Raw genomic sequence first — 27666 nt, forward strand, 5'->3', positions numbered from 1 at the left:
CTAAGCTTTTGATGCCAAAATATTAAGCCGCGTTTGTATCTGCTATTTCTGCGCATTATTTGTGCCAACTTTCATTTGCGTAGTTTTCATTATGGGGTTGCTCCAGCATAAATTATAATTACTAGTTCTAAAGTCCGATATCGCACAAAACGCGCACTGAAAGCGAGTAGCACTCCTAACTGCGGCCATGTTTAATACAAAGGCAGTTCAACTAAAAAAGGAGAACACTAGTTTCTGATAGTTGGTTCATGAATCACAAAGAAAACGGCGCGAAGAATGGGGACAAAAGAGAAACAAACATGACACGACCAGCCCCAACTTACCATGCTGTCTCACGCGCACCTGTGTGTAAGCGAATACAGCGTTGCACTGTTTCTTTCTTCTTCCCGTCAGTATTCGGGAGGAAATAGTCAGCTGGAAAGCAGGTGAGGCCGACAGCAGACTTTTTTTTCCCTGCAGCTGTGATAGTAATTACACCGAGCCTCTCTTATTAAGGCCATCACTTCTGAAGTGACCAACTGAGAGCCTAGGGAAAGGTTATATACAGCCTCGACAGAGCACAGTGCGATACCATAGCATAGGTACAGTGCCTTGTGGAGAGCCGACGCTGCGATCGTTGTGCGGCCGCTGACGTCACCATCGTAGCCAACTACAATGAGTGCAACCTGCAAGAGAGGACACCGGCCGCTTCATTTCAAGCTGATTGTGGTGAGGCAGATTGACAGCATTCATTTGACTGTGTGCATGGGCGAGACGTCTATTAGGGCACTGGTAGCCTTTGAGTAGATGTTTTGCTGCGCTTCTGTGCCATCCTGGGCAGCATCATGACACCACCTCGCTGAAGAAGAATTGTACACGTGATTCGCGAATACGGCGAAATCTGGCGCAAGAGGATTGGACCAAGAGAAACACAGCCACCAGCAACCACATAGGCGGACGCAGGCAGGACACAGTAACTGATTGTGCCGACGAAAGTAGGTAGGTTGGGTAAGCTGGACACTAAACATCCCCGGAAGTCTGCTTCAGAAGGATAAAGAACAAGAGAGAGCCTTGGACAGTGGCGTCAGAACAGTAGAAAGGAAGTTTGCATTTCATAAAGCAATCACGGGATTCAAAGGTACAAAGGTCGATCATCCATTTCCGTAGACACCAAGACAGACCCGCATTGCTTGCCTACGCGAGAAAACGTGAGGGGCGACAGAGACGAAAGTAGTTTCATAGCGAGGAGAGAAACTACTGAGGCATGACTCTCCCCAAGAGTCTGGATGCTGCGGACTGCGCCGTGTTCGGCGTGCTCACCGCCCTTGGGTACCTGGTCGGCATCTACTTCTCCGTGGCCCGTCAACGGTGCCAGGTACGTTTCTGCACAAGGATGGACTACCATCGATTCATCTCAGAACGAACTGTAGAGTTCAGCATTTGGGACAATGGGTTGCGTTACTTCGAAATAACGTTACTGACAGGTCGGCAGTTTTAAGATGCCGGTATTAGAGTGAGAATCCCGAAAGCTTAGTTATAAGATGATACATCTTGGAGAAGGCTGATCCCGCTCGTTTATGACCACTTTTAAAGAATTAAAATGCTTTCTAGCAGTCTTTAGAGGGCAGCAGTAAAACCATCTAACAGAACTGAACCATAAAGCCAAACGAATTAAGAGAAGCCCGAATAAATCAAAGATGGCCCTTCCAATTTAAAACAATCTAAAAGTTGTTTGGTTTCTGAGGTTCAGATTTAGGTTAATTTAAGAGAGGCAAAGATTTTGGTTTTGGGCTTCTGGGGAAAAGAAATGGCGCAGTATAGGTCTCACAACTTGGTGGACACCTGAACCGCGCCGTAAGGGAAGGGATAAAGGAGGGACTGAGAGAAGAAAGGAAGAGGTACTGTGGTGGAAGCCTCTGGAATAATTTCGACCATCTGGGGATCTTTAACGTGGAAAAAAGAGTCTATATTTCAGAAATGTTGACATGCCATCACCCGCCGCGGTGGCTCAGTGGGTAAGGCGGTTGTCTGATGATCCGGAGTACCCGGATTCGAACCCGACCGCGGCGGCCGCGTCTCGATGAGGGCGAAACACGAAAGGCGCCCGTGTGCGGTGCGATGTCAGTGCAGCACGTTAAACATCCCCAGGTCATCGAAATTATCCTGAATCCCTCCACTGCGGCAACTCTTTCTTCTTTCACCTCTTCTTTTACCCCTTCTCTTACGGCGTGGTTCGGGTGTCCACCGAGATATGTGAAACAGTTACTCCGTCATTTCTTTTCCTCAAAAACAAATTTTCATTTTTCATGTACTATCAGCACGGAGGCAAATGTGCGCATTGCCTGCAAGCAAAACACAATATCTGGGCTCACTACGATGTATTCAGCGATCAAAGTGATTTATCATTTTACTCAACAGATTCCTCCTCAGTAAACACAACAAATGGACGTCGAGCTGCACGTTGGAAGAATGACATAAAGGCGTGTTTCCCTTAAACCCTTCTATATAGCGCGTGGAGTGCTCACAACTTGTGTCTCGTGGGCTCGAAGTTGTGTTTTAAACGTGAAGAGAAGGCAAGCGTAGTAGGGGGCGGCAGAAAGTTAGGTGGATGCCTGAGATTAAGTTTGCAGGCATACGGTGGGTGCAGCTACAGATAGGACCTCGCCTCCCCGTATTTACAAACACGAATGAACATCTACGAATGAGAGTCCAAATAAGGGGTGACGATTTAAGCGCGCTGTAGATGTCAACAGGCGCCCTCGTTTCGCATATAGAGATTTTAGTGCACTCGTATACTTCAATAGTTACGAGCTTTCCAGAAAAAGGGGATCGCAGTTGGCACAGGACAACGTTAATTCAAAGTTAATGGGTGAGGCGTTCGTCCGGCAGTGGACACATTCAGGCCGACTATGATTTTCTTTCAACTCCAGGGTTAATGCAAAAGCTTTTGATCGAACCGCTTGATAACAAAGTTAAAGCACAGGAGACAACACTTATTTAACGGTCTTCATCGAGAGAGAGCGTGAATAAAGAAGAAAAAAGAGGGGAAAACTTTTTTAATACGATAACAGTATAGCTGTCGTCACACTAGTACGCCGCCGATCTGCGTTGTTACGAAATGCGCTGATCGGTCGAGATAAGTCAAGTCACCTTTTGACGTCATCACAACCTGCCCAGACGGCCCACCCAGACTGGTCGAAAGAGGTCAAGTGACCCTGCGACGTGGTCACAACCTGCCCACCGGGGAAGGTGGCAACAAGGCCACCGGTTTGTAAGCAACCTTCCCAGTGTGGCAGATGGCAATTAAATTAAAGATTGTTCTAGATTAATCAAATGACCTCTGACGTCATGGAAACCTGCCCACCGGGTTGTGAACATCATATAGGTGCTAAACAGCAACCTAGATAGAGAATTGAAATCAAAAATCAGAAAAACTTTGGACTGGACACTTCAGCTCCGCCGTAAGGATATGACACCATAATCAGTTCATGACAATACATGCGGAATTGGTCATTCTTAAATTTACATTCATACATTCCTGGGAGTCAGGACGCTACTCCTTCCGCAATAGTGCAGCGTTTAAGGAATGCGCCACCACCCTTCGATGGCAGGCGCTGCCACCGGTGGGGCCTAATGTGTGACCCAAGTTGCTCTCCCAGAGCAACCTGTCGCGATGAATCATTAATTCAACAGCCACCTGTCGCGATGGTCAGTTTGCGCACAATCCGGTGGGCAGCTTGTAAGGTTGCTGCAAGTCACGTGACCTTGGTGGCTCAAATAGGCTGCTTCTTCGGCGGGTGGTCACCTGGGCCACCATACGCCACCCTATTTTTCGCTCGCAACGCCGACGCCGGATTTTCTCCGTAGCGGGGCCTTTAGAGCTATCGCATCAGAAATGTGATATTTGCGGCACAGCATAGCGGGTGCCTGCAACTGTAGCTAACAGTCCGACTAGGGCGATTGATGGACCGACAATCGCAGAGTTTGACGCGAGCAGACGCACACACAGACGTGGCAACAGAAACTGCAAAAAATGTGAAATCGACTGCTATGGCATTCCACTGTTACTGTAACCTAAGCGCCCCGCTTTTTTTTAAAAAAGCAGTGGTTCTTTTATATCATAAAATAGAAAGCTCAAGACGGGCCTGAGAAGAGCGAAGCTGCTTTACACATCCTGGAGATTCTACAGGCAGCTGCCCGCCATGCCAGGGCGTCTTCCCCGTCAATGCGGGAATTTTTCTGATCACGAAGCAAATTTCTTGAAAAAGTGTAGAACCAATTGTGCAAGCATTCGCAATAGTGCAGGTACAGTTAAACGGGCCTTTACTGTTAGAACAAAGCCTCAGCGGATGCAGCTAGTTCTCTTCACTTTCTAGCATCCCTGCACAGAGCAGACCACTCTGCCAAAACGAGCCCACTGCCTAATCGTAGGCGGCGCCCCGCGGCAGCACGGCAGGCGCCAATGCCGAGATGGAGGCGTTCCTGGGCGGCCGCAGCCTCCCAGCATCGGCCCTCACGGTTTCCATCCTGGCCTCAGCGGTGAACGCCATGTCCGTGATCACTTTCTTAGGACACTTCTACGGGCACGGCTTTCACATAATTTGGCTCCTCTTCTCGATGCCGCTGTCAATGGTGGTCACATCCGTGGCGCTTGTGCCACTCCTGTACGACCTTCGGACGGTGTCCATATTTCAGGTGAGCACTCGACGAATTCGGTCGTAATTATGACTTTAATTATGTCTCACATCCCAGAAAAAGTATCTGTGCAACCGATGTGTCATGCAAGCCCTTATCACTTGGGCGAAAACTTGAATTGTAGTGAAACTAGTTAAGAGTCAAAAGAAAGCACAGTCAGCAATGTGACGGAAATGGCGGCTGCAGCGTCAAGTGAAAGAAATCGGCGTGTATCAGAAAATTAACGCGAGTTGGTGCCGCCGAAATTCATAACTGGGAATTGGCACGTGCAGGGGATCAAATCCAGCATTCCTGGCCGAAAATTTCGAATATCCCTTCCCTTACTGCGCGGTTCAGGTGTGCAACGATATATGAGGCAGATACTTCGCCATTTCCTTTCAACAAAAACCAATTATTATTATTATATCGTAAAGTACTGTTATGGAAAAATTGAAGGTTATGGCCCATTCTTCCGATAAGCAGCAAAATCTTTTTCATCGTTTTTCCATCGCTCGCATCGAGTAGTTGAGACTGCACTAAGAAAACAATGCGGAACGCTTTTCACGTCAGAAAAAACTTTAATAGCAAAAAAATGGAAGCCTGCAATTATTATTATTATTCATTATTATTAATTGGTTTTGGGGGAAAGGAAATGGCGCAGTATCTGTCTCATATATCGTTGGACACCTGAACCGCGCCGTAAGGGAAGGGATAAGGGAGGGAGTGAAAGAAGAAAGGAAGAAGGAGGTGCCGTAGTGGAGGGCTCCGGAATAATTTCGACCACCTGGGGATCTTTAACGTGCACTCACATCGCACAGCACACGGGCGCCTTAGCGTTTTGCCTCCATAAAAACGCAGCCGCCGCGGTCGGGTTCGAACCCGGGAACTCCGGATCAGTAGTCGAGCGCCCTAACCACCTGCAAAAAAGAGATCTGCGATTCTGATTCGAAGTTCCCGGGTTCGAACCCGACAGCGGCGGCTCCGTTTTTATGGAGGCAAAACACTAAGGCACCCGTGTGCTGTGCGATGTCAGTGCACGTTAAAGATACCCAGGTGGTAGAAATTATTCCGGAGCCCTCCACTACTGCACCTCTTCTTCCTTTCTTTTTTCACTCCCTCCTTTATATCTTCCCTTACGGCGCGGTTCAGGTGTCCAATGATATATATGAGACAGATACTGCGCTTTTTCCTTTCCCCAAAAACTTATTATTATTATTATTATTATTATTATTATTATTATTATTATTATTATTATTATTATTATTATTATTATTATTATTATTATTATTATTATTATTATTATTATTATTATTATTATGATAGCCTGGAAGCAAAAATGGTTTGACGCTCGTTGTAAGCTGAGACAGCTGTGTGAAGAAGAATCCTTTGCAAAGATCTTTTTCAATGACAACTTGACTAAAACTAACCGTGACCTGTTCTGGAAAGCAAGGACCAAGGCAAAGGCGGAGGGTTGTCACTTTTGTTGGGTGAAGGGAGGAAAAATACTTGTGAAAAAGAATGGAACAGCGTCTCTTGTTCGAATTGGTAAACAAGCAGACCTGAAAAACATTGTTTAAGCACTATGCCGTTTTCGTTTTGCTAACTACCGAATTTTACTTCATTTAAAACATAATTTGGATACAACTTGGATCACTATTTCATGGTTGTGAGCGTAAACATTCGAATTTTACGCAAATATTGGGAAGAGTTTCAGTTTATAGCTGAATCTGCCGCTGGATATGTGGACCTGTTTGTAGTAACTGAAATCAATGTTTCTCAGGCGTGCATTGATGCATTTACTTTGCAAGGTTTTTCTGCCCATTATATTACCCGAAACGGACATCGTGGTGGTAGTATTGCTGTTTTTGTGAGCGACAACAGTGCTATTTCACCTGTAGATGCATCTTTTGAGCATGCTGAGTCCCTAATGCTCAAAATCAGTAAAGAGACATTTTCTGTGCACCTGTTATCTCTTTATCGACCGCCCTCCTCCAGCCTTTCACGATTTCTTATTGAGCCTGAAGAAACTTTGCTGCGTTGGAGTGCCGTGGATCACTTCTGTTTGACTGGTGACCTTAATATTAACATTTTATGCCCTACGAAAGTACCATTTTGTGATTACCTATCGAGGTTGTCTGCTTATGGCCTAGAATGCACAATTGGAGCTCCTACTAGAGTGGAATTAGTTAATAACCACTAGTACAGCTGTGCCTAGATCACAAATCGGTTAGTGCTCCTGATTGGTCATTTCGGTCGTGTACGATTTTACAAAGGTTGGCCGACCACTATTTCGTGTCATGCCGTCTTGCTTTAAAGAACGCGCCTGGAACCCTTGATACGGTCACTGGTTTGGTCAACGCGAATCACTCCCCATTGTCAATCAGTCCAAGCTTGATAACCTTATCGCTTCATTTTATTGGGCATCGCTAACTAAGGAAGTTTCAGCTGGCAAGGTCTATGAAAAGTTTTGTATGCGGCTGAAAAACTTTGAATTACAGTGCACTCGGGTGGTAACTAACACAGTCAGAAAGGGTCACTGCTGGATGAGGCCGGACATTCTTAATGCAATTTCGTATAGAGATAGTTTATGGAAACAGTGCAAAAGAAGTCCAGAAAATCTAGCTCTGCGTTTAGAATTCAAGTCAGCAAGAAACAGGGTTGTCGCACTTCTACGCGGCGCCAAGCGCCGTTACTTCTTTCATAAATTCCAGCAATCTTCAAATAATCTGAGCAAAACTTGGTCTTCGGTAAATTATCTCCGAGGTATGAATTCTAATAAAAGTTCTGTTTTCGAATCATGTAGTCAGCCTCCGCCAGCAGTAGCTGATGCGTTCAACAAACACTTTGTAAAAGCGTCGCAAAGTGCGCTTACTCCAACTACTAGCTCTAGTTCGTATGCAGTCCATACCTGCGTCCGCTTTTCTTCCTAGGATCTTGAGGTGTGATATGGAAGGGATTCTTTTCAGTTTCCGCCCAACCAAGCATACTGGATATGTTGGAATACCATTACGCATCCTTCGCAGAAATTTTAATGTTCTGGCAGATATTTTCCTTTGCATACTGAATGGTTTTTTGGAGGGCGACGAAATTCCTGAACGCCTGAAAACTGCAGTTGTTTTACCCCTACACAAGTCAGGACATAAAGATAAGATTGAAAACTATCGGCCAATTTCTATACTACCTGTAATTGCCCAGGTTTTGGAAAAATTTCTTTTTGGCACTATGTCTTCTTTTCTTAACAAATTTTCTGTCCTAAATGATCGCCAGTTTTTCTTTGTCTCTGGGCGCGGTACTCTTGCCCTTCTCGGGGAATTTTCGGATGAACTGTTGTCAGCGTTTGTTCAGAACCTTTTCACGTGAGCTCTCTTCTTAGATGCAGCGAAAGCATTTCACTCTTAACAATCAAATCTTGTTAGGCAAGCTGTATTTGTCAGGATTCCGCGGGCCTTTTTACCACATTCTCGAAGACTACCTCAGAAATTGTCATCAAGTGGTCGCTACCGGTGATAAGGGCGTTTTCAGTCGTAAATTGCCACTAAATGCGGGTGTGCCTCAGGGGTCAATTTTATCTTCATTGTTGTTTAACATTTTTGTGAATGACTTCCCTTTGGCTATTTCAAATTATTTAGTGTTCCAATATGCTGATGACACAGCGTTACTGGCAGAGCATATATCCTACAAATTGACCTCTGATTTGTTGCAAAATGACATTTACAATGCAATGCGCTGGTTTGCTGACAATGGAATTGCTGTCAACGCACAAAAAGCACAGCTCGTCTGTTTTCGTTCTCCACCAAAGACAACTGTTATTAACATTCCTATTTACTTGCATATTTCGAACTGTTTATTGTAAATGTTCACCTGTTGAATATGTGGAATGTGTTAGGTATTTAGGAGTGTCTTTGGACAGTAGGTTAACCTGGCATTACCATCTATCTAATGTTTGTTGTGAATTGAGGTCAATGGCATGTTTGTTGTTTAATATTAAATGTTTTGTGTTTTTATCTGTAAAAAAACGATTGTACATGCTTTGGCGTACAGTGTGTTAAAATACGGAATTACCATCTTTGCCTTTTGCACGGATCGTTGGGTGTGTAGGATCGACAAAATTTTAATGAATATTCCTAAAAACGTTGCGCACAACGCACGGAATTTGTCAGCTGAAAATATCTTCCGTGAACTAAGGCTCCCAAACTTCGTATCCTTATTCATTGATACTGTTGTCCTCAAGCCCTATTGCTACAGTGAATTTAAACAGGAAACTACCCCGACGCGACAACTTAGAAAACATAACCGTTACATTGTTCCTCGGTCCAACACGAGGAATGGTGCGGCCAGGCGTTGCGCTTATGTTCCGACTACCCTCAGCAAACTGCCAGCTGAAATGTTTAAGGCAAGCTCTAGAAGCAAACTCAAGAGACTTGCTGAAGAATGAATGAAAAAATTAGCTTTAGGATTGCTGCAATATGTTTCGCCTTATTAGACTTTGCGCCTATATAATCTTTTCTGTGTTTCGAATCAACTTACTAATATTCAGTGTGCTCTATTTCATGTTCATTATTATTTTGCTTTCTTCTCCTATATACATACGCATGAGTCATACTTTTATGTCACTATGTATTTTTTTAGGCAGTCCTACAAGCCATTTTAAGGCTTAGACCGCCCTGTCTCTCCTGTATTTGCTACCGACGGTGACAAAATAAATTATTATTATTATTATTATTATTATTTTCTCTTCTTTTCTCTTCTTTGTGCAACCTCTAAGCTTTTTGAATTAGCTTTGCACAAAGTACTTTCCTTCCACCTCAAACATGTAATCATACATAATCAGCATGGTTTCATAAAAGGTCGTTCTACTACAACTAACCTTGTGACATTTATGACGTATACATCAGCTGAAGTCCTTCAGAGGAGTCAGGTAGACGCGGTGTACTGTGATTTGAGCAAAGCTTTCGACGTTGTTACTCACTCATTACTTCTTCAAAAGCTTCTGCTGCTTGAGATCGACGTTTCAATTGTAGCCCTCTTACGCAACTATCTTCTTGATCGGTCCTGCTTTGTCAGTGTAAATGGACAGACCTCTTTTGTTTACACTCCAACCAGCGGAGTTCCTCAGGGCTCGGTATTAGGCCCGCTTCTGTTCTCTGTTTTTATCAATGACGTTTCCTCCGTGGTCAAAAACTCCTCGTTTCTCCTTTATGCGGACGATATAAAAATGTTCAAGGCAATACATACTCTTGATGATTGCTTGTCATTGCAATCGGACATATCCGCCTTCTCTGATTGGTGCTTGAAGAATGGGCTCACTCTCAATTCATCTAAAACCAAGGTTGTCTCATTTACGCGTAAAACGCACAGTCTTCTCTACTCTTATTCTGTGAATGGTAGGCCGCTGCCCAGGGTTGATGAAATTAATGACCTCGGCGTACTTTTCGACCGTAGCCTCAGCTTCTCCTCTCATACAAAACGCATTGCTCTACGGGCTATGCGTACACTCGGCTTCATCTGCAGGCTTTCGAGAGAGTTTCGATCCCAACTCCCTTTCTTAAAGCTCTACCTCTCCATATGCTTGCCGCTTTTGGAATATGCGTCTGTTGTTTGGAGCGGCACTTGCCAGTCGAACTGTGAAAAAATCGACAGAGTTCAGATAAAGTTTTTACGCATATTTCAACATCGGTTTTCTTGCAAAACTTCTAGCTCTCATCCCAGACGGAGTAACTCACTGCAGCTTCCTTCTCTTAGCTGCCGTCGCGTGAGGGCAGATATAATTTTCTTGTAGAAACTTCTTCATGGTCACATTCTATGCCCTCAGCTCCTAGCGCGTATCCTTTTGCGTGTACCGCGAAAGAGCATAAGGGAATTCAGACCATTTCAAGTTTCTGCGCTCCTGCACTCCCTCTCCCCTCTGGACAGAATGCAAAAGTTGTTTAATTCTCTTTGTCCTCACCTTGATATATTCGAAAATTCTCTCCCTTCCTTTATATTGAATGTCCGTGACGTTCCACTTTGAGCACTCTTTTTCTCATACATAACTTCCCCTTTCATGCATTTTGTCTTTACTACACTTGTGCGTTTGCACCGGTATTATATTGTTTTTTTTCTCTCCTTAATTGTACATCACGTGTACTTGTTTTCATTATTATTTCTTTAATACTGTGTACTCACGCCTGATTGTCTGTAACGCGTTCACTAATTACATTTCTTATTGTGTATGATTGTATTTCTAGCTTGTATTTCAGAGGTTTCTTATTCATTCATATTAGTATTGGCTTTATTCTTGTTTGTATTTTGTTATATGCCGTACTTGGCTGTTATCGGTCGTTCTTGTGTTCATTCTCTTTGTTTATTGTTTTATTAGTTATTTATATGTCTGTTGCCTGTTCTAGCTGTTTTCATTTACCGCTGTTCTCGCTGTTTCCTTGTTGTCGCTTTTTTTGTTTCATGCTTGCTGTCGCGCCTAGTTTATGTGTCTTTTTTTTCTATCGCCTTGACTGCTGCATTACCTCCCCTGAGTGTCTTCCTTTGTAGTGAAATAAATGTACATTTTGTGCGTGTGAATGGTGTACCAGCACCAAGACCTTTGGGTTGTTCCTGGGCACCGAAAAAATAAAGATTGATTGATTGATTGATTGATTGATTTATTATTATTATTATTATTATTATTATTATTATTATTATTATTATTATTATTATTATTATTATTATTATTATTATTATTATTATTATTATTATTATTATTATTAATATTATTATTATTATTATTATTTTTGTTATTATTATTATTATTATTATTATTATTATTATTATTATTATTATTATTATTATTATTATTATTATTATTATTATTATTATTATTATTATTATTATTATTTAACGAACCATCTGAAGTCCGTGAACGTCACCCTCCTTTCCTGCCGGCGGTTGAAAACGAAATATGACTCCTACTCGTCCTTCTACCTCACAGTCAGCGCGAAATTCTACGATCAACTTGTTGACCCTTCGATGTGGCCTACGGGCTGCATCTTCAAGGCTTTTCGTGGAAAACTCCTGGATGGTATGTTACATCCTTCCGAGCTGACGGTTGATTGCAGTCAACCCTAACTTGGATATATATTACCAAAATGCCCGAGGTCTTCGGACTAAGGGACCTGTATTTTTTTCCAATGTTTTAGCCTCTTGTTATTCGGCTGTTGTAATTACTGAGACCTGGCTGTCTAGCGAAGTTAACTCAGGTGACTTCTTTCCTAATAACTATTCTGTTTTTCGAAGTGACCGCCCTGAATCAGCTTCTAAACAAAAGGAAGGAGGAGTGCTCATTGCTATTGACAGTTCCGTGCAGTGCGTTCGGCGTTCCGACCTGGAAACCATCGAAGAATCTGTCTGGTTAGAGCTAACTTTAACTCGACATCAAAAACTCTTATTGGCAGCTTTCTATATTTCCCCTAATCTGCCTCCTCCTGCCTACGATGATGTACTACATTCTATTGAATATGTTATCACTTCTCATAGCAAGCACAAACTGCTCATTTTAGGGGATTTTAATACTCCAGGTATTAACTGGAATACCTTTACATATTCACACAACAATCATTATGTAGTTAGTAAGTGCAACCGGCTTTTAGATTTCATAGCTTTTAACACCTTGCAGCAACAGAATTTAATTGAAAACTGTTGTGGTAATGTTCTTGACATTTGTTTATCTAATTTTGAAAATGTTCGTGTCTCGACATCTGACATCTCACTTACTCGCTGTGACAAATTTCATCCTCCAATTCTAATAACGGCTTCGGTTTCTGTCCCACCTTCTGCTAATTCAAATCGTGCGGGGAATTCCCCCCGTTTCGCTTATGCACTTGGCGACTATGTTGGTCTCTTCGGTTTTTTCTCTTCTGTCGACTGGTCCGTCTTGAACGAAATCAGCGATGTTGACGAACAAGTCAGTCGCTTCACTGAAATAGTTCTCAATGGTATGCGCCAGTACATACCTGTGCGCACTCCTACTCGTAGCAAGTTTCCGTTCTGGTTTTCCAAGGAACTTAGAACAGCGCTGAAACTTAAGGAGCGGGCCCACCATAAAGCGAAACGCCCTGGGCTGGATACATGGGCAGATGAATTTCGCCGCTTGCGTTCCCTTTGCAAACGCCTGTACAAGCGTGATCATGAGTGCTATCTTGAATATTTAGAGAATAGTGCCTCTAATCGTCCTACTGAATTCTGGAGATACGTTCGCAAACGCTCGAATAAATCTGATAGTCATATTCACTTAGTTGACTCTCATGGGAATGAAATTCGGAACGTCGCTGACGGCTTTGCACAACACTTTTCCTCCGTGTACAAATCTCCACGTTGCGATTCCGTATGCCTTCCAGCTGGCGCACCTAATTCCGTTCTTCTTGACGAGAAGTTAGTAAGTGAGAGTCTTAAGTGTTTGAAACCATCTTTGTCCCCTGGACCTGATGGCATTCCAGCCGCCATAATAAAAGCCTTCAATAGTACCTTCGTCCCTGTTTTAACCACGATATTTAATAACTGTTTGAAAAATTCTGCCATTCCCCGCGTGTGGAAAACGGCGCGTGTTTTCCCGGTCTTCAAATCAGGAAACAAATCTGATGTTTCGAACTACCGCCCCATTTCTCTTCTTTGTGCAACCTCTAAGCTTTTTGAATTAGCTTTGCACATAGTACTTTCCTTCCACCTCAAACATGTAATCATACATAATCAGCATGGTTTCATAAAAGGTCGTTCTACTACAACTAACCTTGTGACTTTTATGACGTATACATCAGCTGAAGTCCTTCAGAGGAGTCAGGTAGACGCTGTGTACTGTGATTTGAGCAAAGCTTTCGACGTTGTTACTCACTTATTACTTCTTCAAAAGCTTCTGCTGCTTGAGATCGACGTTTCAATTGTAGCCCTCTTACGCAACTATCTTCTTGATCGGTCCTGCTTTGTAAGTGTAAATGGACAGACCTCATTTGTTTACACTCCAACCAGCGGAGTTCCTCAGGGCTCGGTATTAGGCCCGCTTCTGTTCTCTGTTTTTATCAATGACGTTTCCTCCGTGGTCAAAAACTCCTCGTTTCTCCTTTATGCGGACGATATAAAAATGTTCAAGGCAATACATACTCTTCATGATTGCTTGTCATTGCAATCGGACATATCCGCCTCCTCTGATTGGTGCTTGAAGAATGGGCTCACTCTCAATTCATCTAAAACCAAGGTTGTCTCATTTACGCGTAAAACGCACAGTCTTCTCTACTCTTATTCTGTGAATGGTAGGCCGCTGCCCAGGGTTGATGAAATTAATGACCTCGGCGTACTTTTCGACCGTAGCCTCAGCTTCTCCTCTCATACAAAACGCATTGCTCTACGGGCTATGCGTACACTCGGCTTCATCTGCAGGCTTTCGAGAGAGTTTCGATCCCAACTCCCTTTCTTAAAGCTCTACCTCTCCATACGCTTGCCGCTTTTGGAATATGCGTCTGTTGTTTGGAGCGGCACTTGCCAGTCGAACTGTGAAAAAATCGACAGAGTTCAGCTAAAGTTTTTACGCATATTTCAACATCGGTTTTCTTGCAAAACTTCTAGCTCTCGTCCCAGACGGAGTAACTCACTGCAGCTTCCTTCTCTTAGCTGCCGTCGCGTGAGGGCAGATATAATTTTCTTGTAGAAACTTCTTCATGGTCACATTCTATGCCCTCAGCTCCTAGCGCGTATCCTTTTGCGTGTACCGCGAAAGAGCATAAGGGAATTCAGACCATTTCAAGTTTCTGCGCTCCTGCACTCCCTCTCCCCTCTGGACAGAATGCAAAAGTTGTTTAATTCTCTTTGTCCTCACCTTGATATATTCGAAAATTCTCTCCCTTCCTTTATATTGAAAGTCCGTGATGTTCCACTTTGAGAGAGAGAGAGAGAGAGAAATAACATTTATTAGCACCCGTCAAAAGGATGATGGGTATCCGAGGCGCCGCTCGGTCCCAGCCATGTCCTCCCCCTCAGCCGTCGACCGGGATCTCTTGGATCTCAGCAGCGGCAAGGGCGAGACGGATGACTTCACGTTGTTTAGTTTCGTCCTCGTTGTGAAGCAGTGCCTCCCAGGACTCATCTGTTCGGTCAAGTTGTCCAAAGCTCGGACATGTCCATACCATATGGATCATGTCCGCTATGCCGTCGCAACGTTTGCACCTGGGGCTGAAAATCTCAGGGTGCCACTTGCTATAAAGCTGAGGGTTAGGGAATACTCCGGTTTGGAGCTTGCGCCAAGCAACCTCTTCGTTTTTGGTTAGCTGATTACTTGCTTTTGGAAGTACCGCTCGGCCTAATTTGTAATGGTTTAGGATTTCCTGATACGTGTTAAGGTCGTCTTCGAACTGTAGGAGCTCCTCATCGCGCGAGGGGGAAGGGGTTGTGCACAAGACGCCACTGGGATCCCGGAAAGTAGCTAATCCTCGGGCCAGTGCGTGCGCTTTCTCGTTTCCCCTCAACCCTTGGTGCGCGGGTGTCCAGATGAGCGCTACCAGTTCTGCCGGTGGTGGACTGCCGGCCAACACTCGTGCTGCTGTAGCTGAAATGCAGCCCGCGTCAAAGTTTCTAATTGCTGATTTTGAGTCACTCACGATAATTTTAACCTGTTGTTGAGTTAGAGCCAGCGCAATGGCCAACTCTTCCGCCTCCGTTACTGTCGAGTGTCTGGTGCTGCAGCACGCTACCGGGCCTCCGTTTTCCCTAGTGGCTACCGAAATGTGCCCCGAACTGTTTGTGCATTGTGCGGCATCCGTATACAAGACATCCTGTCTGCCCTGAAAGCGGGCTTGCAACGCTACTGCTCTTTCCTTCCTCCGGCTCTCATGGTAGATGGGATGCATGTTTTTGGGGAGTGGGGGTATCTTTAATTTGTCCCTAACCTGTCTAGGAACCAGGTCCGTACGTCTCGAGCACGCTCGAGGCTCGTGCCCCAGCTTCTCCAGAATGCTGCGACCAGTACGACTGCGTAAAAGTCTCTGATACTGCGCGGTCCTTGCAGCCTCAATGAGCTCTTCGAGGGTATTCGAAACCCCTAGACTCAAAATCTTTTTTGTTGGCGCACAGGGTGGTAAACCTAGTGCTGTTTTTATCCCTTTACGGATTAAAACATCCAGTTTGTCCTTTTCCGCCTGGTAAAGCCGCAAATAAGGTGCCACGTAGACTATCCTGCTGATTATAAAAGATTGCACTAGCCTAAGGAGGTTAGCTTCTTTCATACCCGCATGTTTGTTAGCGATTCGTTTTAGGAGTCGGCAAGTTTGACTGGTGCTAGCCTCTAGTCTCTGAATCGTTTCCGAGTTCCTGCCGTTCGCCTGAATTCGTAATCCTAGAACCCTAATGCTTTCCACCGCTGGAATTACATTACCGTTGACCCTGAGTGTGATTCCAGCGTTATACGGTCCGTCCTGCTTTATGCGCCGACGCTGTGGCGACCGCATGGGCGCGAGAAATAGCGCTTCCGATTTCTCGGCCGAGCACCTGAGACCGATTGGTTCTAAGTATTTTTCTGTTACATCTATAGCTCTTTGAAGCGTCAGTTCAATTTGGCTATCACTGCCCCTGCACATCCACAGAGTCAGGTCATCTGCGTACAACGTATGGTTCAGCCCCGGAATTTTGTCCAGTTGTGCGGGGAGGCCAAGCATGGCGATATTAAACAGGGTCGGGGACAACACCGATCCCTGCGGTGTGCCCTTGTTGCCCAGTTGAATACCCGTCAGTGTGTTACCCCCCATGCTTATAGATGCCGTTCTGTTTGTAAGGAAATCGCGTATGTAGTTGTAGGTACGAACACCCACGTCTAACGCAGCCAGACCCTCCAGAATGGCCGAGTGCTTTACGTTGTCGAAAGCTTTCGACACGTCCAGACCAACGATCACCCTGGTGTCTAGCGTTGGATTTTCTATTATCTGTTCTTTTAGCTGCAGCATGACATCACATGCCGACAAATGCGGTCTAAATCCAAACATGGTATTTGGATATAAACACTTGTCCTCAAAAAATCGGTTCAGCCGGGTCTGAATCACATGTTCCATCAGTTTTCCCACGCACGACGTGAGCGAAATGGGACGCAGGTGCTCGAAACCCGGCTGTTTTCCCGGCTTCGGGAGGAACACAAGGTTCGCGTCCTTCCATGCTGTCGGCAGTCGACCGGCTTCCCAACACTCCTGCATAAAGGCAGCGAGATGTCGGATCGACGTGTCGTCCAAATTTCTTAGAATTCGGTTGCTGACCTTGTCCGGACCCACGGCAGTCCTGGTCCTCAATCTGTTTATTTCTGCCCGGACTTCGGCAACCGTTATCGGTTTATCTAAGTCCGGGTTTTCCTGCCCCCCGTAATCTGGTAGCGGTTCAGCTGTACCCGTCGCGCAGCTCAAGTACCGGTCCCGGACTTGGGATATGAGCGTATCCGTGGTCCCGTCAAATGTATGTACTAGCCGGTGAAGTTGTTGCCTGGCCTCCAGTTTGGACTTGTCCGGATCTAGAAGATGCCGAAGCAAGTGCCACGTACCTGCCTTCCCGATGTTTCGGTCCAGTTGGTCGCAAATGTTGTTCCAGTTTTGCCTTGTTAAAACGAGCGCGTACTCTTCGATTTCCTTGTTAAGCAAGGCCAATTGTCTTCGCAAGTTCCTGTTCCCCCTCTTGTCCGCAATCCGCGTTTCAAGGTCCTTCTTCTTGCGCCAGAGACGGACCATGTGACGATCTACTCCCTGGACTTCTTCATCAACCTCTACCTCCTCGGTTGCCTCGCGGACCGACTGAAGGACATTTTTACTCCAGTCATCAATGTTGCTTATGCCTTCCTCCTGCCCCGTGCGGCCATTTCGGAAAGCCTCCCAGTTCACCGAAGCCACCTTCTTGGTGCGGGCAACCGGTGGTCCGTTGTCGACTACAATTTCGATAATTTTATGATCGCTACCCAAGTTTTCGTCCGTGTTGCACCAGGTGGCAGAGATGCGGCCTCCGGTTAGAGTTAAGTCCGGGGACGTGTCTGTCGAAACACTGTTGCCCTGACGGGTAGGTCTTAGGGGATCCGTCAGAAGCACTAGGCCATTCTGCTGAATACTAGTCCATAGTTCGCGTCCCTTTACCTGCGTGTACTTATACCCCCATGCCGGGTGATGCGCGTTAAAGTCCCCGACTATCAAAAGGGGCCCTCCCTTCGAGATCAAGCGCGCTTTCGCGAAGAGCTCATCGAAGCCGCAAGGACTTTTTTGGCGTGGCGGGCTATACACATTTAGAATGAACAGACTATTGAGTTTCCTCTTTTGCGAGATTATCTCAATCAGAATATGGTCCAGATTTGTAGTCCCGGTATCATGCTGCAACACCGTTATATTCCTTTTGACGAGAGTGGCTACTCGCGTGTTGTCACCTCGTCCTACGTACGATTTGTAACTCGCCAGCTTGGCGTGCTTACCGCACTCCTGCAACGCGATTACTTCGGGTTTGTCACTGCTCATCAAAAAAGTCTGGAGTACCGCGCGTTTGCGACCGAAGCCCCTACAGTTCCACTGCCAAATGGTATGTCTACGGTGACGCAGAGCCATTTTGAAGGTTAATAATTTCCTGATATACCCACTGAATTCTCTCGTCTCTGCTTGCCATATCGGCGCGCAGCTCTTCCATAGCAGCCCTCAGGTGCTCCAAAGCGGCCATAACTTGCTGTTGAAAAATCTGATCATCCTGTTCCTTTTTATTGAGTCGTCTTTCTAATCCTTGTATACGGGTTTCAAGATCCTCCTCTGAACCTCTCTTCTTTTTTGTTGCTGGAGGACTTTCCCTAGGGAGCTCTGCCTGCTCCTTCCGCGGCAGCTGCCCCGGCTGCGTTACATCATTCATCGGCTGCGAAGTCCTGCCTATCGCCATAACCTGTTCCTGCAGCGCCTTAACTTTCGCTTGTAATAATCGGTTCTGGTCTTTGAGAGCCTTGACTTCATCTGAGTCCTGAGAGACACTACTTACACAATCCACTTTTGACGCCTGCTGCTGTTTCTGCTGCTGCTGCTGCCGCTGCTGCTGCTGCTGCTGCTGGTGCTGCTGCTGCTGCTGCCGCTGCTGGTGCTGCCGCTGCTGGTGCTGCTGCTGGTGCTGGTGCTGCTGCTGCTGCTGCTGTTGCTTCAATCGAGAGCCCTCCGTCGTCGTCTTGGACGAAGGCGGCTGCAGGCGAGGAAACGAAGCGGAACGGTACCTCGGATGGCTCGAGGGTCGCTCGTGGGACGCACTGCGGCCATCTCTACGACTGAAACGGACTTGCTGCTGCTTCTTGGCCTCCTCCTCGGCAGCTAACTTTGCTTCCCACTGTTTTTTCTTGATTACGTATGGCGTACGGAAGAGTTCCTTGCAATGCTTGTCACCCGTCAGATGGCCTTTTCCACATAGGCGACACTTGGGAACGCATTGATGATCTTCGGCCGGCGACACCACCGCACAGCCACGACACTTTGGGTTTTCACTGTCGCACACATCGGAGCGATGACCAAGTTCTCCACACCTGAAGCAGACTTCATATCTCTTTTTGAACAACCAGCAGGGCATGAGCATGCCTTCAATCCTGACAAACCTTGGAACGTCAGCTTCCAGAAAGGTGATAATAATAGTAGAAGTCTTGCCCATCCGACGCACTCCAGCGACGTCTGGATTCTTCGGATCCTTTCTCAGTGCTTTCAGCAACTGTTCTTCCGTGAACCTCTCAGAGATCCCGTGGACTACCCCTCGCCCGCAATCCTCCGGTGCGATCATATTGGCCACAACTTCGTGCTCGTTGTCGTCGAGTTTAAAGCAACGGATTGCAGCTACCTTCACGCCTCGGTTAAAGTCCAAGGAATGAAAGAGCACCGTACCTTGCTTTCCGTTTACACACCATGAGTCCTGCTCCGACCAGCCGAGTCCGGCAGCCTTGGCGAGGGCCTGACTGATCAGCGGGCCCGACGTGCGTTTAATCACGCCCAGACCTTCACGAGGCCTAAGAATCACCTTGATGCCTTCATCCGGGAATCTCGGAAGATTCATAGCGATCGATCGTTCAGCCGCTTTCCTCCGGACCGCTTTGGTAGGGCCTAAAACGGCCCCACCTGCAATTTTGTATCCGGCTTCCCCGCGTCCGACACGGCGCGTCTCCACCTTGGCGTTCTCCTTGGAACCTTCGAGAAGCTTCCGTTGGTGTTTCGCTTCAACCTTTCGTTGGAGCACTTTGACCCAGCTGCTGTCATAATGTTCCGGATCCAGGTCCGTACCTTCGACGGTCACCTCCATCGACATGGTGGGTCCACAGAATCGGCGGTTGACCGGCGGCGCAGGGGCCTCCGGGCCGGCGTCTCCGGCCGAAGATGGGCTAGGCCTAACGGACGCCTAGCGCGTCCCAGGCGGTCCGCACAAAATCGATAGCAACAGACAAACGGTTGCACTCACAGTAACAAATTTGGTATCCACGTGGTCCTGACGTGTTCCCATGCACAAGGTATCATTGAATCTAACATCCGATAAACGTTTCTGGCACAACGAGACAGAATTTCCGGAGCCGACGTGAATCACATCCGCGCTCCTCGGCCCCAGGTTGCCAACCCTCTTCCACTTTGAGCACTCTTTTTCTCATACATAACTTCCCCTTTCATGCATTTTGTCTTTACTACACTTGTGCGTTTGCACCGGTATTATATTGTTTTTTTCCGGTATTATATTGTTGCACCGGTATTATATTGTACATCACGTGTACTTGTTTTCATTAATATTATTTCTTTAATACTGTGTACTCACGCCTGATTGTCTGTAACGCGTTCACTAATTACATTCCTTATTGTGTATGATTGTATTTCTAGCTTGTATTTCAGAGATCTCTTATTCGTTCATATTAGTATTGGCTTTATTCTTGTTTGTATTTTGATATATGCTGTACTTGGCTGTTATCGGTCGTTCTTGTGTTCATTCTCTTTGTTTATTGTTTTATTAGTTATTTATATGTCTGTTGCCTGTTCTAGCTGTTTTCATTTACCGCTGTTCTCGCTGTTTCCTTGTTCTCGCTTTTTTGTTTCATGCTTGCTGTCGCGCCTAGTTTATGTGTCTTTTTTCTATCGCCTTGACTGCTGCATTACCTCCCCTGAGTGTCTTCCTTTGTAGTGAAATAAATGTACATTTTGTGCGTGTGAATGGTGTACCAGCACCAAGACCTTTGGGTTGTTCCTGGGCACCGAAAAAAATAAAGATTAATTGATTAATAGATTATTATTATTATTATTATTATTATTATTATTATTATTATTATTATTATTATTATTATTATTATTATTATTATTATTATTATTATTATTATTATTATTATTATTATTATTATTATTATTATTATTATTATTATTATTATTATAGCCTGGAAGCAAAAATGGTTTGACGCTCGTTGTAAGCTGAGACAGCTGTGTGAAGATGAATCCTTCCCAAAGATCTTTTTCAATGATAACTTGATTAAAGCTAACCGTGACCTGTTCTGGAAAGCAAGGACCAAGGCAAAGGCGGTGGGTTGTCAGTTTTGTTGGGTGAAGGGAGGAAAAATCTTCGTGAAAAAGAACGGAACAGCGTCTCTTGTTGGAATCGGCAAACAAGCAGACCTGGAAAACATTGTTTAAGCACTATACCGTTTTCGTTTTGCGAACCACCCGATTTTGCTTCATTTAAAACAGAATTTGTATGCAACTTGGATCACTATTTCACGGTTGTGAGCGTAAACATTAGAAGTTTGCGCAAATATTGGGAAGAGTTTCGGTTTATAGCTGAATGTGCCGCTGGATATGTGGACGTGTTTGTAGTAACTGAAATCAATGTTTCTCAGGCGTGCATTGATGCATTTACTTTGCAGGGTTTTTCTACCCATTATATTGCACGAAACGGGCGTCGTGGCAGTGGTATCGCTGTTTTTGTGAATGACAACTGTGCTATTTCGCCAGTAGATGTATCTTTTTACCATGCTGAGTCCCTAATGCTCAAAATCTCTAAAGAGACATTTTCTGTGCACCGGTTATCTCTTTATCGACCGCCCTCCTCCAACCTTTCACGATTTCTTATTGAGTTTGAAGAAACTTTGCTGCGTTGGAGTGCCGTGGATCAATTCTGTTTTACTGGTGACCTTAATATTAACATTTTATGCCCTACGAAAGTACCGGTTTGTGATTACCTATCGAGGTTGTCTGCTTATGGTTTAGAATGCACAATTGGAGCTCCTACTAGAGTAGAATTAGTTAATAACCATTAGTGCAGTCGTGCCTAGATCACATAGCGGTTAGAGCTCCTGATTGTTCATTTCGGTCGTGTACGATTTTACAAAGGTTGGTCGACCACTATTTCGTAGCATGCCGTCATGCTTTACGGAACGCGTCTGGAACCCCTGATACGGTAACTGCTTCTGTTCAACGCAAATCCCTTATCCCCATTGTCGATCAGTCCAAGCTTGATAATCTTATCGCTTCATCTGATTGGGCATCGCTAACTGAGGAAGTTTCAGCTGGCAAGGTCTATGAAAAGTTGTGTATGCAGCTGAAAAATTTTGAATTACAGTGCACTCGGGTAGTAACTAAAACAGTCAGAAAGGGTCACTGCTGGATGAGGCCGGACATTCTTAATGCAATTTCGTATCGAGATAGTTTGTGGAAACAGTGCAAAAGAAGTCCAAAAAAACCTAGCTCTGCGTTTTGAATTCAAGTCAGCAAGAAACAGTGTTGTCGCCCTTTTACGCGGCGCCAAGCGCCGTTACTTCTTTTCTTAATTCCAGCAATCTTGAAATATTGTGAGCAAAACTTGGTCTTTGGTAAATTATCTCAGAGGTATGAATTCTAATAAATGTTCTGTTTTCAAATCTTTTTGCAGCCTCCTCCAGCAGTAGCTGATGCGTTCAACAAACACTTTCTAAAAGCGTCGCAAAGTGAGCTTACTCCAACCACTAACTCTAGTTCGTTAATGCAGTCCATACCTGCGTCCGCTTTTCTTCCTGGGATCTTGAGATGTAATCTGGAAGGGATTCTTTTCAGTTTCCGCCCTACCAAGCCTACTGAATATGAAGGGATACCAATACACATCCTGTGCAAAAATTTTAATGTTCTGGCAGATATTCTCGTTTGCATACTGAATGGTTTTTTGGAGGTTGACGAAATTCCTGAACGCCTGAAAACTGCAGTTAATTGTTTTACCCCTACACAAGTCAGGACATAAACATAAGATTGATAACTATCGGCCAATTTCTATCCTACCTGTAATTGCCCAGGTTTTGGAAAAATTTCTTTTTGGCACTGTCTTCTCTTCTTAAAAAATTTTCTGTCCTAAATGATCGCCAGTTTTGCTTTGTCTCTGTGCGCTATTCTTGCCCTTCTCGAGGAATTTTCGGATGAACAGTTTTCAGCGTTTGATTAGAATCTTTTCACGTGTGCTCTCTTCTTAGATGTAGCGAAAGCATTTGACTCTTAACCATCAAGTCTTGTAAGGCAAGCTGTATTTGTCAGGATTCCGTGGGCCTTTTTACCACAATCTCGAAGACTACCTCAGCAATCGTTATCAAGTGGTCCCTACCGGTGATAAGGGCATTTTCACTTGTAAATTGCCGCTGATTGCGGGTGTACCTGAGGGGTCAATTTTATCTTCATTGTTGTTTATTATTTTGGTGAATGACTTTAATTTGGCTATTTCAAATTGTTTAGTGTTCCAATATGCTGATGACACAGCGTTACTGGCAAAGCATATATCCTACAAATTTACCTCTGATTTGTTGCAAAATGACATTTACAATGCAATGCGCTGTTTTCCTGACAATGGAATTGCTGTCAACGCACTAAAAACACAGCTCGTCTGTTTTTGTTCTCCACTAAAGACAACTGTTATTAGCATTCCTATTTACTTGCATATTTCAAACTGTTTCTTGTAAATGTTCACCTATTGAATATGTGGAATGTGTCAAGTATCTAGGAGTGTCTTTCGGCAGTAGCTTAACCTGGCATTGCCATTTATCTCATGTTTGTTGTAAATTTAGGTCAGTGGCATGGTTGTTCTTTAATATTAAAAGTTTTTTGCTTTTATCTGTAAACAAAAACGATTGTATATGCTTTGGCGTACAGTGTGTTAAAATACGGAATTACCATCTTTGCCTTTTGATCGGATCGTTGGGTATGTAGGATCAACAGCATTTTAAAGAATATTGTTAAAAACGTTGCGCACAACCCACCCATTTTGTGAACTAAAATATCTTCCCTGAACTAGGGCTCCCAAAATTCAAATCCCTATTCATTGATACTGTTGTCCTTAAGCCCTATTGGTACAGCGAATTTAAACAGGAAACTACCCAGACGAGACAACCAGAAAACATAACCGTTACATTGTTCCTCGGTCAAACACGAGGTATGGTGCGGCCAGGCGTTGCGCTTATGGTCCGACTACCCTCCACAAACGGCCAGATGAAATATTTAAGGCTAGCTCTAGAGGCAAACTCAAGAGACTTGCTGAAGAATGAATGGAAAAATTAGTTTTAGGATTGCTGCAATATGTTTCGCCTTATTAGACTTTGCGCCTTTATAATTTTTTTCTGTGTTTTGAATGCATTTACTAACTTTCGGTAGCTCTTTTTCATGTTTATTGTTATTTTTCTTTCTTCCCCTATATACATACGCATGAGTCATACTTTTTTATCAATATGTATTTTTTTAGGCACGTTCCTACAAGCCATCTTAAGGCTTAGACCGGCCTGTCTCTCCTGTATTTGCTACTGACGGTGACCAAATAGATTATTATTATTATTATTATTATTATTATTATTATTATTATTATTATTATTATTATTATTTTATATTATTATTATTTTATATTATTATTATTATTATTATTATTATTATTATTATTATTATTATTATTATTATTATTATTATTATTATTATTATTATTATTATTATTATTATTATTATTATTATTATTATTATTATTACGGTGTTACTAACAAAGCACATTTCATACAAAACTGCGGTTTCCTTACAGCAAAAAAATATCGGTAATGCTATGCACTGGTTTTCTTTGAATGGTCTTTTGGTAAACCACCAAAAAAACAAAATTAGTTTGTTTTAGAAACCCCTTTGAAGACAACTGTACTGACTGAATCTGTTTTCTTACACTGCCACAACGGTAAAGATTGCCATTGCGCTCCTGTTGAAAATGTTCATTATATAAAATATCTGGGTATATACTTCGACAGTGATCTGTCTTGGCACAGTCACATGGCATATATTTGTAGCAGATTACGTAGCACTGCATGGCTATGGTTTACAATTAAATCTTTCCTTCCTGTATCTGTAAAAAAGACAATCATGCATGCACTAGTGTACAGTGTTATAAGGTACGGCATCACAGTTTTTGAGCACTGTTCGCAAAGGTGGCAAGATGGTGTAGATGCCCTTCTAAAAAGCATGTTGAAGAGTACTGCCTACGAACGTTCATTTCCCCCTCGAGGAAACTCGTTTAAATTTCTGGCCCTTCCGTCTTTTGAAAGTTTATATAAACAAACAGTAGTTCTCCGACACTTTTGGAATCCTGCCTTCAAGACTAAATCAGTTGCTACCAGAACCCTACGTAAAGGTCAGCGCTACATAGTTCCTAAATACTCAACCAGATACGGCAAAGCAAGACGAGGTCTATATGTCCCTGCAATATTCAACAGTCTTCCTGATCATCTATTTTCTGCCACTTCCAAAGCGACGTTGAAACGGATGTTGAAATCGATGTTATAAGGAAAAATGATGCAGAGAGCACGTCATTGTTACAGTGGGTTTTCTTTTTTACTATATAATTTGTTTAGTAGTTATATTTCAGTGTGTGTACACTTACCATGATATTTTATTGCTTATACTTTCGCTCGCCGTTGCTGCCGGGCCTAGTCCTGCAAGCCTTCTCTTGGCTTTGACAGGCCCGAGCTTGTATGTATAACAAGATATCATGGCAATAAAATTATTATTATTATTAAAAAAAATGATCCCGCCGCGGTAGCTCAGTGGTTAACGCGCTCGGCTACTGATCCGGAGTACTCGGCTTCGAACCCGACCGCGGCGCCCGCGTTTCGATGGTGGAGAAACGCAAAGGCGCCCGTGTTCTGTGCGATGTCAGTGCACGTTAAAGATCCCCAGGTGGTCAAAATTATTCCGGAGCCCTCCACTACGGCACTCTCTCTTTTATCTCTTCCCTTACTGCGTGGTTCAGGTGTCCGCCGAAATGTGTGAGACACATATTGCGCCATTTCCATTCCCCAAAAAGCCAATTTTTAATTTTCGATTTCAAACTGCTAAGACTAGAAACGCTAACTCACTACGCTACCGCGTCAAACCCTTACGGGGGAGCTTAGGTGTTCTCTCCAATTTTCTTTAATCTCCTCCACACCGTACTGCAAGCCGTGCTACTGTTAGAGCACCAAGTCAGCGCAATTTCGAGGCTGATAAAGCGCGAGTTCAGAGCCCATTGCGGTAGGAGCAGTCCTTCAGAATAAGGATTTTTTGCCAACAGCGGCGTCACGCGCATTAATCTGGCCCCGTAAACTTAACAGCGCAGACACAGAAAGTCAACCGCGCGTGAAGTGAGGTAGCAACCGGGGAAACTAGCACTCGCGGAAGGGATAACTTCTCCTTTGCGTGTGTCCACAGTTGGGATTCGTATCCGTCAGATCAGGAATAATAAGTCGTCTACGGAATAAGTCGTAGCCAACACGATGAAAAGCCCGGAAGGGCGTTAATCAGTCCGGAGATTCTTCTCAATTTGTGCATGCATGCGTGCGTGCGTGTGGATGGATGGCAACAACTTTATTAGATGAACAAAAAAAAAGAAATCTAACAGGGTGGTTCCCTTTGAGTTTCATATAAAGCACGATCCACCAGCCATTTCCGGCCGGCGGGCGGAGCGGTCCGTAAAGCAGCCTCCCAGGAAGAGTGGTGCCCTCCACTACTGCACCTCTCCCTTGCTTTCTTCTCCCACTCCCTCGTTTATCCCTTCCCTTACGACACAGTTCAGGTATCCGCCGCTATGTATGACAAATACTGCGCCATTTCTGTTCCCCAAAAACCCCAATTTTCAAAGCGGCTGCGTTTTTATGGAGGAAAAACGCTAAGGCACCCGTGTGCTGTGCGATGCCAGCGCACGTTAAAGACCCCAGGTTGTCGAATTTATTCCGGAGCCCTCCAGTACGGCACGTCTTTCTTCCTTTTCTTCTTTTACTCCCTCCCTTATAACTTCCCTTACGGCGCGGTTCAGGTGTCCAAAGGTATATTAGACAGATACTGAGCCATTTCCTTTATCCAAAAAGATATTATTATTATTATTATTACTATTATTATTATTATCATTATTCTTGTTTGTATTTTGCTATATGCTGTACTTAGCTGTTATCGGTCGTTCTTGGGTTCATTCTCCTTGTTTATTGTTTCATTAGTTATTTATATGTCGGTTGCCTGTTCTAGCTGTTTTCATTTACCGCTGCTCTCGCTGTTTTCTTGTTTTCGCTTTTTTGCTTCATGCTTGCTGTCACGCCTAGTTTATGTGTCTTTTTTTTTCTATCGCCTTGACTGCTGCATTACCTCCCCTGAGTGTCTTCCTTTGCGGTGAAATAAATTTACATTTTGTTCGTGTGAATGGTGTACCAGCACCAAGACCTTTGGATTGTTCCTGGGAACCGAAAGATAAAGATTTATTATTATTATTATTATTATTATTATTATTATTATTATTATTATTATTATTATTATTATTATTATTATTATTATTATTATTATTATTATTATTATTATTATTATTATTATTATTATTATTATTATTATTATTATTATTATTATTATTATTATTATTATTATAAGCAGCCTCCAAAGAAGAATGAGTGGGATGCGGGATTGGGTACTGCCCATGGGGAAGGGCATTCCCACAGGTAGTGCATAAGTGTGGGTATGGGCGCGCCGCAGGTGCTACAATGAAGCGCGGGAGGGCGGGGAAGCTGAC

At 44.1% G+C, this 27666-nt stretch overlaps 1 protein-coding gene across 1 annotated transcript in view; it reads left to right on the top strand.

The window, feature by feature from the left end:
- The first annotated feature begins 1156 nt into the window (after positions 1–1156).
- Positions 1157–27666, top strand: part of LOC144102647 (sodium-coupled monocarboxylate transporter 1-like) — an 88316-nt gene continuing 61806 nt past the window's right edge. The window contains exons 1-2 of the mRNA XM_077635863.1: positions 1157–1354; positions 4411–4674. Of these exons, the coding sequence (XP_077491989.1) occupies positions 1244–1354; positions 4411–4674 (375 nt within the window). The 5' untranslated portion in view covers positions 1157–1243. The remainder of the gene's footprint in view (positions 1355–4410; positions 4675–27666) is intronic.

This window comes from Amblyomma americanum, chromosome 8, assembly GCF_052857255.1.
Source record: "Amblyomma americanum isolate KBUSLIRL-KWMA chromosome 8, ASM5285725v1, whole genome shotgun sequence".
In the NCBI taxonomy this organism is placed as follows: domain Eukaryota; kingdom Metazoa; phylum Arthropoda; class Arachnida; order Ixodida; family Ixodidae; genus Amblyomma; species Amblyomma americanum.